Source organism: Thermobia domestica, chromosome 8 (assembly GCF_964235325.1).
Source record: "Thermobia domestica chromosome 8, izTheDome1.hap1.1, whole genome shotgun sequence".
NCBI lineage: Eukaryota > Metazoa > Arthropoda > Insecta > Zygentoma > Lepismatidae > Thermobia > Thermobia domestica.
The window spans coordinates 204,090,520-204,110,570 of record NC_137461.1 but is presented as its reverse complement, the minus strand read 5'-3'; the positions used below and the strand labels follow the sequence as shown (position 1 = coordinate 204,110,570).

Here is a 20,051-nt window from a genome sequence, read left to right as displayed (position 1 = left end):
TTTTCGACTCACCGTTACGCACGGGACGTTACGCACGGGACAGAAAAGTAACCATGCAATTGATTGGCTGCTCTAAGACTGTTAGTATGCAATATCCTTACTAAAAAGATTGATATTTTAAGATTAACATTTGGACATTAACAAGCACAAAAAATTTGCAACCATAATTTAATTTAAATGCATTAAATTACATTCCAAAGTATCAAAGTCGAACTTTGCTAGGCAACTCGCTTAGTGTTATTATCATGTCTTTAGAGTATTTGTCTGAGCGCTGATTGATGGCGTTCAAACCACATAATGTTGTACAACTGTTGAGCTGCTCGATTTTCTGTGCTACCTAACAAACATTCATTCGTTTGAACGCTGCCATTGTCAACTGAAATACGGGAAAGTGAATTGAAGGGAAATTGTTGGGTTTTGGTTATTTGGTATGGGCTTTGTTACTTCACAGTGAAGATTTGCGTTTTTTTTTTTTTTTTTTTTTTTTTTTAAAGAAAGTAATATGGATTCACAAGCAAGTAACTCTGTTCCAAGTAATATTGTCAGTGGTGAACTGAATCGATCAACAAAAGCAATGAGCGACGCTGAAAGGGCTAGAAAATTAAGACTTAAACATAAAAAGAAGGTGAGGCTGAAAAATAAAGTGAGAATGCAGCATTATAGACAAGTGATAAGATTAACTCTTTTCCTCTCACATTCCTTTTGCGAAACTCATTCTGCATTGTTTCGTTGTTAGTCCTTTAGAACAGGAAATCACTCTAAAATGTGAAGAACAACAAGGTAATTCAAGTCAGATTGTTTCAAGGAAAACGAAAAGAGATCCAGTGTACAGAATGATATATTCATCAAATGATGACAGCGACATTAATTCAGAATACAACTTTGAAGACGATGTTCATAATGATATTCCAACCCACCAACTGTCGAGCTCAGAATGGACAATATTAGAGCAGGTGGATTTTCCCTAGTAAAATTTGATTGTGGTTCTTCCAGATATAGGATTAAATATTGGTATGTATGTGTGTCTGAAAGTGATGTAGAAGATGGGTACATTAGAGTAACAAATCTGAAATGCAAGGATAACAGTTGTACAAATTTTTGTTTCGATGAAAAGAACAGATATTATGTCTCATTTGATCAAGTTTTAAATATACTTCAAGCATCTAATTTGCTGATAAAGAATGAAAGAATATACTATAATGTCCCAGAACCAGTAGCCGTTTATTGTAAAGAGCTAAAGAGTTTTGAAGCGAATCCTCTACAAGACTGTGAAACCAACTTTGATACCCACGTTTCTAATGAAAAGAAAAAAGTGTGATTTATCATGATAATTTCTTTTTAAGCCTCGTGGTAAATGTCTCTATGTAACTTAACGTAGACTTTTTAGGTAGTTATGTTTAGTTATGTTTGGTTTAGTTTCTTACAGCAAATTCATGTTTCTTTGAGTAAATATAGAAGTTTATTCTTCATTGCTTAACGTTAATAACAATAAACACGTATTGAAATCTCAATAACTTAATTTTATTCACTTCCTTGGATAAATCTGTAAATGTCCCGTGCGTCACGTTACGCACGGGACAACATTTCTATACTTTATGAAATACATAAGAAGGATGATAAACAAACTTAATAAGTACCACTAACAGGCTAATAATAATTCTACTTTGGAGCAAAAGTTTCAATACTTTATCTTCTACAATTACAAAGAAAACACGAAAAATACATGTTTTCCGTTACGCACGGGACAGCAAAACATTACATGAGAAAACTACGTTTTTTGCCTACCAGAATAATATATTAATTAAAACAAAATAGGCAAATTTTTGCCAAAGGTCCACTTCATATTTTTTTCTATTGTTCATATAACTATACATTTAGAATTGAGTTTGAAAATTATTTGAAAATTGGGATATGTGAACAGCATTGAGCATGATGTAGAACGGATAAAGTTTATGTGGTCAAAATCTTGTAAATATATTTCATAAAAAGATTTTAAATATCTTAGTATATAGTTACACTATTTCTTAATAGGAAAACATAAATATCATAGTTTCAAATTAATTTTGAAAATTTACTGACAATGGACCACTTGCCAGAGAATCGCCCAATAAGGAAGTCATAATTTCTCCAGAGAAGATTATTTCTCCTCTCATTTCTCCTCAACATAATTACACCTTAAACGTAGTCACAAGCCTCTGATAAGGTAATTCAATTAAGAAGCCGATAATAATCTACTCATGACCGGCAATGCAATGACCAAAGGGACAATTACTTACTGAAAAAAAAAAAAGTATCTTAGATGGTTGGAGTTTAAACATTAACCATCAAACAAAAGATTTACTTACCTCTCTCAATTTGGCATTGGTATGTCGTTGTTAAGAAATCTTTTATGCAACCATTTCCAAGTAAGTAGAACAAAGATTATGTAAGAGTACTAGATCGTACGTAGAGTGGTGAATACAAGTAAGAATGAGATAGAGAAAAGGAGAAAATGCTCGTGTATTTTTTATTTATATATATATATATATAAAGAGATTGAATAAATAAAGAAAAAAATGTGTGTGTACAAAATGACGTGGTAAGGTATCTATCTGATCTGCATGGTGGTAATAGTCAATAGAATGAAAGAACAGGCGCTTTCGTTATATTGAGGTCAATTCGAGATCATTTGTATGGAATTCCCTTGCGTCCGGCACAAATATAACGTTTCCACGTTCGCCAAACAATAATAGAGACAACTCTTAAAAAGTACAATAATAATGAATGTCCTTCACCCCTCTACGTCTTTTACTTATGAGTGAGTGACCTTCTGCTTGTTGTGGCTACCTACAATGTATGCCATTTCTCATATACATGCAAGATGATTTCTCTTTTTTCCAGAATGTAATTGTTGTGCGCGTGGTTTCTCTGGTTACGCTCTTAAGCTAGGAGAAGAAAGAAAGGAAAAAAAAAAATAATAAAGATGACGACGAAACGCAGATAAAGGAATGCTTATGGCGAGTTTGTTATAAAACACCAAAAGGAAAGTTGGTGACTCAACTCTTCGAGACAGCTCCCTCTTCTTCTTCTTCTTCTAAACTTAACTCGTATGTGTGAAAGAAAAGGGGAGGAGGATCGTTTACTTAATTTTGCCGCTTGTAACAGTTACTTTTCCCTCTCCTCTACTGCTGCATCGGTTATTACACACATTTTACCAAAAGCAACGAAAACTTTTTAACACATTTATACTTAACTCACACGTTACGGTGGGTTTGTCGTCACTAAACCTGCTCTGCAGGGTTAGATTTTCGGTTTTATTTGTGTAAGGGGTTATATTTGTTTGACCACCATTAGCAAAATCCTGCCTTTTACTTAATTGTTCAATTGTTACGTAGATTTTTTTCTCTTTCTTACGCCAAATTTTAATTTTTTTCTTCATTCTCGTAAACCTTTAACCATGGAGTCAATGTGCAGAAATGCTGGACTATTGCTTGCATCTGTGATAGTGTGCCTTAGTCACTTCGCCGAAACAAAGCTTCGTAAGTAATTGTTTTTTTCTTTATATTACTAACATTGATAATGATATAATCAATATACTGGTAATTTTGTGTGCTGATTGTCAGTATATGATGATTGTATTAGCAGTGTCTTATCCAGAAATGTTAAAAGATGGGGGTTCTTCCCGATAATGAAGATTTTTTTTAAGACATAAGTATAATTAAAAATGTAACTGATGAATATAGTCGCTCCTCTAAAGCTTTAGATTCCCGCCAAAATCAAGAAGAGTAGATAAAGTACTGTTGCATTGGCCATGATTGTTACAGTTTAATCAGATTTATGGTAGTTTTTCGATTTTTGTAGAAAAATAGTGTTACACCACGATATTAACATCTCGGAAGTAAATACATACCTATCACGTTATAAACTAAAAGTTAATGTTAACCATGAGTATTTAGTCAAACCTACCACAGATTCATTGCATTATATCCACTACGATCCTCAAATAGCCTCTTCGTCTTGATATCGCAGTAAGACGTTATAAGATGGACTGGAAGATAACAGCTTCGATAGGGAAGCACGGTGGTTAAGTGGTAGCCCTACTTCGATCTCCGGCCAAGTAACTTTGTGGAATACGATATTGTGTTCGTGGATTTTCTCGGGGTATTACTGTTTCCTCCTACTTTTTTTTATGCTGCTAATTCTTCCATCATCATTCACTTGCCTCAATTATCATCTCGCTTAGCCTAATAGGGCATTATCGTGGGAAGTTAAACTGAAATATTTCATTTCACTTTTTTTTTTAACAGCTTCGATTTAATATGGACCATAAATACTTTAAATATATCTAGGGTGTTTCAAAACAACACTGGCAACGTTTGAGAGGTGTTTCCTGACACCAAGATAAGACAATAAGTATAGACCAACTTGGGTGCACAAATGCTTCCTTTCGGAGTTATAGGCTGCCGTAAAAATGAAAAAAAAAATGAAATTTAAAGGTCCATAGCTCCAAAACTATGGGACGTGCCGTAGTCAGGTCAAGACTTCACTTAGGATCTAATATATGCGTTATCCAAGAATACATGTTTCAGAATATTAAGGTACTTCCGCAACAACTTATATAAGTAGTTGGTGAATACTTCAAATGATATGCTTGTAGTCAAACTGTACGGAGCTATGGACCCTTAAAGTTCATTTTTTCATGTTTTCGGCAGTCTATAACTCCGAAACGAAGCATTTGTGCACCCAGGTTGGTCTATACTTTTTGTCTTATCTTAGGAATTACCTCCCAAACGTTGTCGGTATTGTTCTGAAACACCCTATATATATATATATATATATATATATATATATATATATATATATATATATATATATGTATGTGTGTGTGTGTGTGTGTGTGTGTGTGTGGTACAATAGTTGAATGTAAACTACGGATGTCTTAATACTGATGTACCAATGCAAGCTTCTTTGGATATTAAATATGTAATTTGTTATAATAGTAACCGATTACCTTATAGAGCTTCTGATTAAATGTAATAAGTGACAACTTCAAATAAGCCCATGAAGCTTCCATTGGTACAGTACAATTGCATTAAGATGTCTCTAGTTCACATGTGCCTTTTTTTTTAAAAAAGAAAAATATTCGTTGACCTGGCACTATCAAGAATGAAACGAAATATTTCAGCTTTACATCCCACGTTTATGTTGGTAGGCTAAAGGAGACAGTGATAATAAGAAATGAATGGAATGGTAAAATGAAGAAATTGGGAGGAAACTGATGGATCCCGAGAAAACACACGCACATGGTGTTTGACCACCACAAAGATCACTTGGTGCTAGCTGGGATCGAACCAAGGACCCCATGCACCACTGGTGAACGCTTTACCACTGAGTCGCCGCGGGCTCGCTATCAGGAATAATCTGTCACTGTTAGAAGTATTTGTATCGCCGTTAGGAAAAGCAAGTAATGAGAGACAGGGCTGGATTAACCTATCTGGAGGCCCGGGGCTGGAAATATATGTGGTCCCTGCGGATAGGTGCTGATTGCCACGGGTGCTGACTGCCACAGCCAATTATTGGTGCTGACTGCCACGACTTGTTCTGATTACCGATAACAAGGTGCTGACTGCCACGACGGCGTGCTGACTGCCACGAGCCTGAAGAAAAGTGGGCAGTAGCTCCCCCCCCCCCGCTTTAAGTTACAAAGTTCCTCACTAGGTGGAACGACATAAGCTTTGATGTTTATAAAGGGATTATTTTTTTTCCGTTATACGTATAATTTGAATATTTCGTTGTTTATATTAATTGTTTCGTTGTTTATATTTATTTTATTATTTAATGGATCGAGTACTGTAAAGAAAAAAGATATGTATATATTCACTCTAATAATGTCTTTTAAACTCTTGCAAATCTTTTAATAATTTTTGTATTAAGAGTAGTGATGAGCGCAAGAGTCTTGGTCTTGCAGTTTTTGCAAGAGTCTTGCATGCAAGACCAAGACCAAGACCAAGACCAAGACCAGGAATCCCGATGCAAGACCAAGACCAAGACCAAGGAGTGCAAGACCAAGACCAAGACCAAGACCATACCTGCAAGACCAAGACCAAGACCAAGATTCTTGCGCAAGAGTCTTGCACAAGTATGGTACTACTTGATTTTTTATAGAATGTAAAAAGGAAGGGGAAAAATCATTATATCTTTCACGTGAACTTCTTAGCTCCAGTAAAAATCCCGCCGGAGTGAATGTGTTCCCAGTAGTTTATGCAATCCATGTGAGTCGATCTGCTCCTGTAACATATAGCTACAGTATGTCGTTTTTTTGAATCGGTTGTTCACGAGACGACCGACAGCATACAGCTATAATAACTTCAGTGTCTGATTTACTTTGGTCATCACTTGATCATTCACGACGGCCCATGATTGGATTTTGGGAAATCATACGAAGAATAGTTGTGTCCATAAGAAGTAGATAAGCAAAAATAAACTAGAGCATGTTATGGACACGGTAGCTCAGTGGCAGAGCGTTCACCTCTGATACATGGGGCCCTGGTTCGATCGCAGCTTGCGCTATGTGAGCTTCTTTGGTGAACAAACACCCTGTGCGTGGGTTTTCCCGTTTCCTCATACTTTCTTCATTCCACCATTTCTCATCATCACTGTTTCTCTTAGCCTCAGTGTAATAATCGTGGGACGTTCCAAAACTAAAGAAATGTAGTATTGAACATCGGCAATTCCGTACACCATAGGTGCCGACTACATGGGTATGGCCTTGGCTCTGAGGTTCAAGCATCCGTTGGAAATTTTTAATGTGTACTTATAAAATTAATATTGAAATAACATTTTCATGACATTGACAAAAACTTAGCGCATGTGACCGCAAGTTTGATTTCATAGGTGGATGCTTATACGTTGAATAATTGTTTATCAATATAACTTATAGCCCCCTTAGGTATACGGCATATCTAGGATTCAACGATATAACATTATACAACAATAAATAATCTATATTCACAACTGAGAGTGATTTCGTACTTATTTCAAATAACTTGAAGTTTGATGCCGTTATTATGTATTTCTAATGTAGGTCAAAAGTTTTTATATAAATTGAGTTTACACAAAAGACACAGACAGTTGAGTCGTTTTCAGTTTTCACTCAAATTATTCTAAAATATTGGGGCTCAGTGGTAGAGCGTTCAGCTCTGGTGTTTGGGGTCCCGCGTTCGATCCCAGCCCCCGCCAAGTGAACTTTGTGTGGACAAACACCGTGTGCGAGGGTTTCCTCGGGGTTCTCCCGTTTCCTCCCACTTTCTTCTTTCCACCATTTTCATTCATTTTTCATCATCACCGTCTCCTTTAACCTAACCGGCATAATCGTGGGACGTAAAACTCACAAATTTAATTTCACTTATATTCTAAAATATGAAAAGGTTTAATTATTATTATTTTAATTTTTTCTCTCTTTTTTGGTCAATATTGCAAAACATATCATCATCGTCATAATAATAGCTATTCTGCCATTATTGGCAGCTTCAACTACAATCTCCTTCGCCCCCTCCCTCTAGCACGTCCCTCATAATACAGTTCCTCCTCAGCTAATGTCCTCCTCTTAATTACATCTAAAATTCTTCTTTTCTCCCTACTGCTACTATTTCTAAAACCTTTGCATTCGTTTTCCGTTCAACCCAGCTGATTCTCTCCTTTTTTCTCCATGCCCACATTTCGAAAGTCTAACTGTTTCATCGTTTTTGCGTAATGACCTTGTTTCTGCCCCATGCAGTACATATTAGAATCAGGAAAACAAAATTTCGATATTTAATTGGGAGTTTGTTCAATACAAAGATGAGCTAATCGTGGTTGGAAAGAAAAAAATCTGACGCCTTTAGAGTGTAAAAATAATTTTGCAATTTATGGTATTTCAGTAATCTGTGCCGTCTTGGTTTTCTTTCATGCGTCTCACTGTCAGGGGTAGCCTCCCCAGTTTGGGAACCAGTGGAGTATTGGATCTGTTAAAACATATAAAAATATTACGAAATGTTGTGATTTATCTTATAAGTAGTGAAGCGTGATCACCCATTGAAAAAAAAATAAAGGTCATCGCCTATGTTGTACAGTATCATCACACTTACACGAAGGTAAAATATATTACATTTAGAAACATACATTGTATTTCCCTCACTATTGACGCAATGTAGGATTTATTATCCCTTATATCCAGAGTAAAATTTACTTATGAAAATCATAGATTTCTTAAAAGCAAAACTTGCAAGACTCTTGCAAGCAAGACCAAGACTGGGTATGCAAGACCAAGACCAAGACCAAGACTAGGTGTGCAAGACCAAGACCAAGACCAAGACCGAGAGTTCCAGTGCAAGACCAAGACCAAGACCGCATGTGCGAGACCAAGACCAAGACCAAGACCACCCGGGTCTTGGTCTTGGTCTTGCATTTGCTCATCACTAATTAAGAGAAACCAAAACTCGAGAATTGTGTTATATCATTTGAGTTTAAAATGGAGTTTACAACGTCACAGAGAGGAAAACCTGTTTTAATGCACCATGGGTTCCAGTATCATTTCCAAAGAGAGAATGAAGACGGTAGTGTATGGGTAAGGCAAATGATTTGACTTTTTATTTTCGTTTTTATTCTCAATATTTATTTTTTCTAATTTGTTTCAAACATGTTTGAGAATATTTAGAACAAAAACACTTGAAAAGCCTAACAGACCATTGGAATTGACCAAGGACTTGTCCTGGAAGAGGGTAACAGTCCAATGGTATTGTGGATAGTGTGTGCTTTCAATATCTTTTAAACTTGTTTCATAACTTTTAGAACAGTTTAAGATAATTTCCATTCCAAGTATTAAGAAAAACAAACTCTTGAAAAACCTAACAGACCATTGGAATTGACCAAGGACTTGTCCTGGAAGAGGGTAACAGTCCAATGGTATTGTGGATAGTGTGTGTTTTCAATATCTTTTGAACTTGTTTCATAACTTTTAGAACAGTTTAAGATAATTTCCATTTCAAGTATTAAAAAAAAAGTCTTAGAAGTTTGGGCTACATACATAAATTAGAGTAGTCGTCAGTGTATATTAGAGTCATTTTTGTAATGATTTTTATATATCAGTATATATCAGTATAAGCCAGTATATATTAGAGGCATTTTTGTAATGATTTTTATATATCAGTATAAGCCAGTATATATTAGAGGCATTTTTGTAATGATTTTTATTTTCTTTTTTACTTCACGACGTAGTATTGAACAAGTCTCCTGGACGACGTGCGTACTGAAGAAAGCAAGTGACAAGGTTCCTATCGGAGCCGCCTGAACGTATGGAATAAATGTGGTGTTAAAATTCATCGCGTTTCTTTCATGCTTCTTGGCGTCCGGTAACGTTACGTCTAGCAACTTTCTCTCAGGATCGTGGCAGTCAGCACGCCGTCGTGGCAGTCAGCACCTTGTTATCGGTAATCAGAACAAGTCGTGGCAGTCAGCACCAATAATTGGCTGTGGCAGTCAGCACCCGTGGCAGTCAGCACCCCACCGTCCCTGCTGACTTCACCTAATAAATTTCTGTGAAAGTACAGTAGGAAAGTTAAGGGAATATGTTACATATTTTCGATCATATTTTATTTTTGGTCATATTTGGTCGTATGATTATATTTGTATCTTTATGATTCTTTTTAGATAGCCAATTGAGATTTTGATCAGAGTGGAGATCCTTGTCCACCTGGACGCCCGGAGGTATAGCCCCTAAGCCCCTAAGCCCCCCCTTAATCCGGCCCTAACTGATGAGAGATAATATCTGTTAGTTTATAGTAATAATATTTCTTTACATATTCAGCAGATTAAAAATTACATGGAGTACGAAGAACAGCCATAAAAATTTACTTTCTTCCGTTTGCTCAAAAACTACGCATAATAATTTACTTTTAAACATGTAAATTTGTAGAACTCGATGTGATCTATCAATTGGCAGTTGTCCCATCTTTGGTAGTTAAACCAAAATTAAAGTTTGAGAGATCATAACAATTTCGGGCTATATATCATTAAATGTAATATATACTGTCATTTTACTGGTATCATAATAAAAAGTTTGATGAGCATTTCTTAAACATCCGTTTCATGTTCCTGTTAGTACAGTAGATGGTGTCACATGAATCTTTAGTTATACACAAAATTTCGTTTTTTTTTTTTTTTTTTTTCAAAAATTGCAAGAGATTTGCACTTCATACATGTTAGCAGTGGCGTTCTTAGGATTTTGTTTCGAGAGGGGCTACGCACAACACGGGGTCTAATATATTTTAATTTATGCATAAATTATTTTAATATATTAAATATATTTTAATTTGTGCGTAAATTAAAGTTTTAATGTCAGGAATTGCAGACTGGTGAATCTTATGTGATATGACACAAAAGTTTATCAGTGAATCTAATCTTTTATTCTATTCATAGAAGAAAAAGGAAGCATCCTCTTGGCCTACCTAATTTTCAGGGCTACTTATTCCCCCCTCTTGAATTTTCTTAATTCAAACATTTACCTTTCTTTATAACTAAACGATGTAAATATTCCTTTGCTATAATAACTAACGTCCCGTTATGTTGATATCTGTGCAAGTTGTGGAACACCAGTTTCGCTTATCAGATCGTCTTAGCTTTGGTGTTCCTGATGACGACGGCCGACTTGAATCACAACTAACAACGGTCTAAATATAAAAAGAGAAACGAAAGAAAGTAACAACTAAGAAAAAGAAAGAGAAGAGTAGAATGAATGAAAGAAAGGAAAAAGAACGCAATTCTTACATGGAATGAAATTTGACAAATGCAGTATTATTTCTGAACAAAAAGCATAAGAAAATTGAAAGTCAATGAAATTCTTCGAAATGGTAAGAAAGATTATTGTTGTACATGGAATGCTAGAAACTAACAAATTTATTTCGGGAGGGGACCTTGAGCCCGATATCCCCCTGAAATGCGCCACTGCATGTTAGGTATGGTAGCTCAGTGGTACAGTGTTCATCTGTTTTACTAGGGTTTCCTGTCTCAATTTCACGCTAAATGTGTTTATAATGGACAACATCGCGTCCGAGAGTTATCTCGGCGTTCTTCTGTTTCCTTCTACATTAATCATCCGCATACATTAAACATCTGTCTCCTCTAGCAGAAAGAGCACAAACGTAGGACGTAAAACTAGAAATTTTATTTATTTGATGTTTGCAATCACCCGTTATTTTATTGACGTCAGCAGTTCAGCAAGATTTATTGATTGGCATGTGACTCAATGTCTTATTTTGGACATTTTGTATTTTTTAGCCCTACCTAGAAATATTTTAGATTTTTTTCTTTTACCTTTTACTCTACCTCTAACGTGTTCTGTGTCAAAGTACTGAGGTTGAACTAAATTTTTCCGTTCCTTATTAAGAGTCCCTATTACTGCGAAATTAAAATACCGCTAAGTTTACAGTAATTACGTGATATCTTCAAATAGATAAAAGACAATCGAAAAGTGGATCAAGACCTCCCTAGACGATGTTATTTTGTATGAGGTACCGTTAGAGATGCAAAAAAGCCGGCTTTTTTTGAATCGATGTTTTTTTTCACATAAAAAGCAGGCTTTTTTTTGGGAAAAAAACGAGAATTTTGGAAATTTTGGCTTTTTTCATTTTCATGATTTTTCTATCTAAATAGCTTTCTTATAGTATATTCTATACTAAGATAAGAATTCCATGACCTAAATGCCATATTTCGCTCTAAAATTCACCATCAAGATGGATGGAGCACATGTTTTACGAATTAAAGCTAACATGAAGAATGTAGTATTTGAGGGCAATTTTAGAGGCTATTTAACTTTATTTTAACTTTTGAGTTATCGATATTTTTTCTTCTCGATATCATTTCAGTTTGTCGTCTGTTTTATTTCTAAGAGCTTAGTACTCTAGCTTCTAACGCAGAAGTTAAACTTACGTTTTTCTATATATCCGTCAAAGCGTACATTTTTCAATATATCCGTCTAACCGTACTTCCACATTTCTGTTATACTGTAGCTGTGCAACGATTTAGCAATAATTTTCCGGATACAACCTTGAATACTAATTTATACAAATAATCAGTAGCGGATTTAGAAACGTACTTTGGGACGGGTTTCTCTGATTGTTTCATTTTCTAAAATCTCAATTTTATTTGGGAGGAGCTTGAAGTTTATGAGTACAGGCATAACTAATACTGTATTTCGTTTCGTTTATATATTTAGCGATAATCTTCCGGATACAACCTTGAAGATCATTTTATACTGAGAATCAGTGGCGGATTTAGAAAAGTATTTTGGGAGGGTTTTTTTCTTACTAATGTTTAGTTTTTCTAAACATTCGTAATTTTTATTTGACGGCAGCTTAAAGTTTGGGGAACAGGCTTCAGTCCGAAAGACCGCCCCCCCCCTAACCCTCGCAAAACCGTCACTGCTGGTAATTAGTAATAATAACGATTTAAAAACAATAAGAAATGAAGTCAGCCAACTCACAGTACACGCACTATTTCTACTTCATAGATGAAATGAAGAAAAGCTTTGTCAGAATGATCGAATGCTGAGTTGAATTCCGGACTTCTCGATAGAAGCGCAAAAGCTCCAGTCAATCATATTTGTTGTGCGGTTGTATTTATCTTAACTTAAATATATTCCGTAGTCCTTTTTTTTTTTTTTTTTTTTTTTTGGTGTTGGTGGGGTGGGGAGAGTTCCATAATGATATGAAGGGTGTGAGCCAAGAACATGGTAACTAACAAATTTTCAATTGCTGAGTTACGCAGCATCAGATAGGCAGCAACGCATACCGCTTCGTTTAATCCCTCATGTATAGACTTATGTGAAAAATCAGCTTTCCGACTTTCAAAATGGATTGTGCAGGAGAAAATTTCTAATTTCTTAAAATAGTAAAATTATGGGTTACCATGTTCTTATCTCACACCCTTCATGTTCAATCCCTCTTGTTAAAAATACAGAAAACTTGAGGACTGAATAAACCGTGATGGTGCTTATATAAAACTGTAGAATTTCAAGAATATACAAAACCAAAAGCTCTAGGTGTACAGCCTTTAAGTGTATCATATAAATCTAAGTATTTTTCTTATGTTTTATTTTAATTTTATTTTGTTCCAAAAAGAGGGTATGGAATATTTTGAAGTAAAAATACTATATAGAATTTTGCTACTTATTTGAGTATTTTTTTAAAAGAAGTATTTACTTTTAGGGTTGGCTGGTTTACACCAGCTGTTTTTCTTCTTTTTTTTAAAATAAACAACTGGTTTAAACCGAAAAACTGGTTTAAACCGAAAAAAAAATAAAAGGTACGAAAAATGCGAATCGTGTGAACTTCATGGTGACGTTTCCATACATCAAACCATCTGCATTAGTTTTATTTCCTTTTCACCTTTTAATCAAGGTGTCCCATGTTCAATTCTCGGTCGAACCACAACCCTTCTTTCATGCGTAAACAAAGTAGCGGTTCGGATGTCACTTTAAGCGAAAGTCTTCTCCTTGATAACCTCGGTATTACGTAAGGATGTTAAGCCTGAACATACGAAACGAAACTAAATTGTATATTTCTGCATGCCTGAATGCCTGTTGTTTTATAAAGAAGCCAAGGTTGCTTAAATATACTGACATAAATTGACAAAATTTATCGATTGCCTACGTAGCTTCCAACATTAGCTTGGATTGTACTTTCAATGATATCTACATAGTAAATTTGTAATTTAATACCTCAGTTTTAGCGTACTGATTATGATACGTTGACCTTTAAATTTTACATGCAAAGCAATAACAGGATTTTTTCCGTTATTGTTTTACATGTAGAGTAATGACGGGATTTTCCCGATGGCTAGGGCGGGAGTTTCTCAATTTAAGAAATTTACTGACCGGACTTCTTTAAGCTTATGTGACCTCTTCCAGCATAACCCCGTTGTTGCATAATAACACCAAGGCGAAACAAACTTATTTCTGTCAATATGTAATATAAATACATAAAGCAAAATATCTAAACCCAAAAAAAGCTGGTTTAAACCAAAAAAAGCCTAGTTTAAACTCCCCCCAAAAAAACGAGTTTTTGGCATTTTCAAAAACAACCATGGCTCTTGCCAACCCTGCTTACTTTTGTATGTAGGAGGTTAAAAAAAAAAATCTTATTATATAAATTGGTTAATCCTTTGGAATTCATAATGTAAATATGTTGAGAAGTAAAACTGTTTGAAATATCTTTTGGAAATTCATGCTTTATTTTCGAGGTTTTATATTATTATCGGCATCAACCACTAATTAAATGACTTTTTGTGTTGTAGAGAAGCGAAACAAAATCTGGTTTATCAATTTAAAGCAGAATTTTCAAAAAAGCCCAAAATTTCCCAAGCAAAAAAGCGAAGCAGAAAAAACCGAGTTTTTTCCGAGCCCTTGCATCTCTAGGTACCATTATGATGAGTCACCTAGTAGCTTTCCGTTTGCAGTTATTTAGAAACGCGAAAATAAATGCCGATTTTCTAAATGGCTGGAAATCGTAAGCAGATAAATGAGTCATGATAACGGTATCTCATGTAAAATAATATTGTCTAGGGAGGTCTTGTTCCACTTTTCGATTATCTTTTATCTATTTGAACATATCACATACTTACTGTAAAATTAGCGATATTTTAATTTCGCAGTGATGAGGCCTCTTAAGGCGTGGTCTATATTTTTTTTATACTGCTTCTTACATTTGCGTACGCTGAATATAGGCCTATTTAGCAGTGAAAACTTGAACGTGATTTTAACACGTAATCACGTATAATATTAAGACAACTGCTTAAGGACAGCAACCGATTTATTAATGATATGACATAATAAGATATGGAATAGGCATAGCCGCCATAAGCTATTGAACTTCGACACAATTTCGGGCAATTAGATCTTCTCGAGTGTAGCGTTTTAGCATATTAATTTACCTACCATGTTTATTCGTCTTCTTTTTCACCATTTTATTTTAATTATGTACAAAGAATTTACAGTGAAACCTCATTAAGCTGACCACCCAAAATTTTCAATTAAAATCAGTTGTCTGTAGAGAGGTGATCTCCCAGAGGCGCATATAGCCCGGGGCCGGGGGTATAAGCCCCTCAGTTTTAGAATATCAAAACTAATTTTTAGCTATTATTTAAATATATTTTTAAAAGTTTTTAGTAAACTCAAGATATACCTATCATAGTCCGGCTTCTGGTTGCCCCCCCCCCCAGTTTTTACCTTCTAGATCCGCCAGTGTGATCTCCACATATTTGGAACTTCTTTTTCACTTTTTTGTTTACTATAATTATGTAAAAAAAAAAAAAAGTGTAACCTTATTAAAGTGGTCACTCAAATCGGTTGCTTGAAGAATATTCAATAGTTCCTCAACGATTTTCTAATCAGGTAGTAAACTCAAATCGCATAATAAGGTCCGTCACACTTTCTGAGCCTTTCATTCATACCAAATTCTCTAGTGTATTGTTAGCAATATTATGCATAAAATCAGATTTTCAAGTACAAATCAGATTTTCTTTCTTTACTACGTTTTACGATTTTAGAATCTTTAAGCTGAAGGAGAAGGCTGATTAATTAATGTAAATGATCATGTAAGAATAGTAGAATGAGAATGTGAGAGGACACGGGAGAACCTTATCTGCTAGAAAGTTGCGTGGCCAAAGATTAAACTAGGGATCCTTCATATAAGAGGTGAGCAGCGCTTTACCACTATGCTACTTTGATTCCAAATATCCTATTTTAACATAACACGATTATGCACAGAGGCTAAAGGAGACGGGATGATTATAGTGAGATAAATGGTTGGAATAAGGAAAGTGAGAGTAAATGGAGAACTCCGAGAAAACCCACGCATACAGTATTTGCCTACCATAAACCCCATTTGACGCGAGCTGTAATCGAGCCTGAGACTCCACACAGAGGTAAGCGCTTTCCCATCTTAGTTCTCTAGTGTTCAATTACTGGCTCATGAAAAACGAAGAGCCCTCTCGCAGCAAAACGTCTAGCGTACCCACCTTTGGCGTGGGAGACCCGAGTTCGATAGGCCAAAAGTATGATAAACTTTGAAAAGTTATAATTTTCACTTAATTACATTATCCTTTAACATTGTACAAAGATTAGCCACATATTAATGGGTAGATGACATTGAAATCAAAAGAATTGCATGCTTGATGGTAAATTATCAAGAGTAGTTTAAAAAAAAATGAAAACCCCGATTTTTATGGCGCTAGAAAGTACATCGTTTGTTGCCAATGCCAATAATATGTTGTTTTTTTTTTATTCTGTTCGAATAGGTTTTTGATTTATGTACTGTACATGAAAAAAAAATACAATATTGGTTAGCAGACTGTACCTATTGTTGTTTGTTTTCTACTAACGGTGATACCATACAACTAACAGTGACACGCATAACACTAAAAGTAACGTTCATACTACTTATAAAAATTTTAGTAAGACGACTCTGAGATACATGGCTCCGGCCAGATACGTGAGCTATAAGTTTTAGAAACATGACTTTACTAGAAAAAAGATGAAATCATAGTCTTAATCTTCCTTGGAGATTAAACTTAAGAAACAGACATTCCATGTATATTTACAGCATTTCTATGGTTAAACAAAGCTCAAGTTGATCATTACATGACACATCAATTAACATTAAATTGCCATTTCTCAATTCTTACTGGCAACTGTTCATATGAAAAACAAATAATAAATAAATAATTTTATCTTTCTTTCGAAATTAATTTAGACACAAAGACCGTTCTTTAATTTCCCTTTACAGTACTTACTATTAAGCTCCTTTTACGAAAGTAGTTACAGTTCGGTGAACTCAAAGGTAGGTGATATTTACTGAATCATGCATGTTGCTAACAACCAGACAAACAATAAATATTATTCATTTCCCATTTAACATTATCTATGTTTCAATTGCATTTGACATTTCAAGCATGTGACCTTTTCATAAAATGCAAGATGCAATTCATTTCTTACCTAACACTTTCTTTTTCTCGAATGTATGTACAGTATGTATAAGATGCATTGCATAGATATTACAGCTAAATTGCTGTCCCATCCACATATGTCATGTGAGATGCTTTATTGAGGAATACAAATTACTTGTGTTATTTTAATTTTGACCTCGGTAACATGGTTGGTTTGAGCTAAAACCAAAAAAATTGTCAAGCAAAAATTTATATTACGTTTATGAATTATGCTGTAGAAGATAGGATGTTTAGAAAACAAAACTAAGAAGGTACAAATCCCTTTCACCTAATCCTATCTCACCTAACAGCTTATCATCCATGTCAGGCCGTTTGTTGTAGGCCTACAACGACAAAGCTAATCCTTCTGGGGCATTTGCGGTACTTTTCAAAACTCCCCTTTAGACAGTGAAACATTTACAGTACACAGCTTGCAACGTGTGTCAAAAGTATGAAAGTCTCTTTCATTCACTACACGACTAAAATATTAGAGCACATTTGCAATAATTATAAAAATGTATAATGTACTAGAATATTAAATAATAGAGTAACATAGAGTTAAGTGAGCTGTTCTAAGTGTGTCACTGCTAAACATTATTGGTTTTCTGAATTTCACACATTAATCTATTCGTAAAAAGAAATAGATGTCAACTGTCAACATACAGGGTGGCCCAAAAGAAGGTATTTACCCCTGCATTAATCAAGAATAACATTCTAGTTTATGGGTTTATTTGCTTCTGCTGTTCCGAGCTTAACATATAGTAAAAACGCATTAAGGACAAATAATAAAGAAACTAAGTCTACCTGATGGATAACAATAAGAAATGATATAAAATGCAATGAGCTGACCAGTATGGTACTGTATACCTACTTTTGGGCCATCCTGTATGTTGTCATAGCGTTTGAGCTATGATGTTTCTGGAGGTCAGACATATTACTGGTGGAAGGGAAAAAATCAACTTTTTCAAGGTAAGTACATAAGTAATACATATACCTGATGTAAAAATGAGAAACTAGTGCTAAGGCTGTTAATACGTACTACTAGTGTCATGATTGAAAGTAATGAATGCGATAGAGAGATACTTGGTCATTTTGTTCACAAACACAGTCGTCTATACAAGTTCAGTGTGAAGGTTGTTTGTATATTTTTTCATATGCCTAAACAGCAGGCTTACAAGAAGAAAGAAAATAGTTTCAAAAGTGCATACCGTCAAATATGGAAAATGAATACTGCGTTCCTTATTAGCTAAATGTAATACAGTGAAACCTCTGAATAACGGACACCACTGGGACAGGAATTTTTGTCCGTTACTGAGAGGTGTCCGTTACAGAGAGGTTACAAAAATGTAATTTCTCACAACGGTAATTGTATGCAGTAATATACAGTGAATTAATTATGTATGAGCGTACATACGTAAAATTCAATATGAAAATACTCTATAAAATACTCTATAATATACGTATTTGAATTACTGGGGGGATGAAGGAGAAATTCATTTGTGTTAAATAAGATTATTGCTGGGGATGTGTTAATATATTCGTATGCCATACCGCAATAGATAACCGCGGGTATGGTAATTTTCTTAAGCACATGTCATCACCCTGTAAAAATATCCATTAATTCACATGAAATTGTCGGGAAAGATGCAAAGCCCAGAGGAAAAAAGGACTAATTTGCTAGGGAAGGGAAGATCTTTCACATACGACTGACCCTGCATGAGTGTTATTGCTTGTTGAAGATTTTCTAGGATTTCCACCAGAAAGTATTTTTTAGCGGGCAGAAAACAAGAATTTCAAGTTCAGCTTGAAGTTGTATTGTTTGATGGTTCACCAGGTCTAGACTCATGATAGATACACTTATAGGGAAAAGATTTTTCTGTCTACTGTAATATATCGCACAACCGAGAATAATTCCTATCCGTTATAAAGAGGTTATTGAAACGTTTTGGGAAAAAAGGACTGTCCGTGTCCATATCTGAGCGTGTCCGTAAAAGAGAGGGTTTTGTTCCGTAAGAGAACATATATATTTTTGCCGGGACAAAACAATATGTCCGTATTATAGAGGTGTCCGTTATTGAGAGGTGACTGTTAAGGGAGGTTTCACTGTATTGTATTTAAACTTTACACATTGTGTTTTGTTTGAATACTTTAATGGATATCTCTAATACAGGTATATCTGATTGAACTCTATTAGAGAACATTAAACTAAATTTCTAATTCATTGAAGACTGGTCTTGGGTTCGATCCCAGCCCCCGCCAAGTGAACTTTGTAGTGGACAAACACCGTGTGCGTGGGTTTCCTCGGAGTTCTCCCGTTTCCTCTCACTTTCTTCATTCCACCATTTTATTCATTACTCATCATCACCGTCTCCTTTAGCCTAACCGGCATAACCGTGGGACGTAAAACTCAAAGATTTCATTTCATTTCTTTCATTAAAGACTGGTAACTGTCGCTCAGATAAGCAAATTTACATTAAGCTTGGGAGTTTAGCTTTTCTTCGGGTATTGTCTGTTTCCTTGAGGTATCATACTTGGCCATCAGCGTGAACATGTCGCATGTACCTGATTTTTAAAATTCTTTTCTTTATTCACCACCTTCCTTTAATGAATTTATGTAAATAATGCAATAAGGATGATCAATATGATAATTATAGATTACCATATAATTAAGTAAATTAATGGATCTTTTGAAGATCTTTAATAGGGTTTGTACAGAATTTAATGCAACTATATACCGTGTCTGTAGTTTCGGGAACAGTAGAAAAAGCTTTACAAATATATGTTACTTATTGAAATACATTTTGGAAATATTACATATCTTATTTAATAAGTTTTTCTTTTTATTTACGTTATTGATTGTGTTTTTATGTTATTCACCAAATGATAGCCAGGAGAATGAAAAACAAATAAAATGAAATTCCATTCTATAGCTATTTTTTTCTAGGCTAAAGCAGACGAATAATAAATTAATGAAAGTGAATGATTTGGATACGGAAGAAGGTTGAAAAACCACAAATATGTTGCTACCTAAAACAAACTTACGTGACCTGGAATCG

The 20,051-nt window shown here is 34.8% G+C and overlaps 1 protein-coding gene across 1 annotated transcript in view; it reads left to right on the top strand.

The window, feature by feature from the left end:
• Positions 1–3,148: 3,148 nt before the first annotated feature.
• LOC145691927 (protein takeout-like) overlaps positions 3,149–20,051 on the top strand; it is a 133,725-nt gene continuing 116,822 nt past the window's right edge. The window contains exon 1 of the mRNA XM_081767234.1: positions 3,149–3,518. Coding sequence (XP_081623360.1) covers positions 3,437–3,518 — 82 coding nt within the window. The 5' untranslated portion in view covers positions 3,149–3,436. The remainder of the gene's footprint in view (positions 3,519–20,051) is intronic.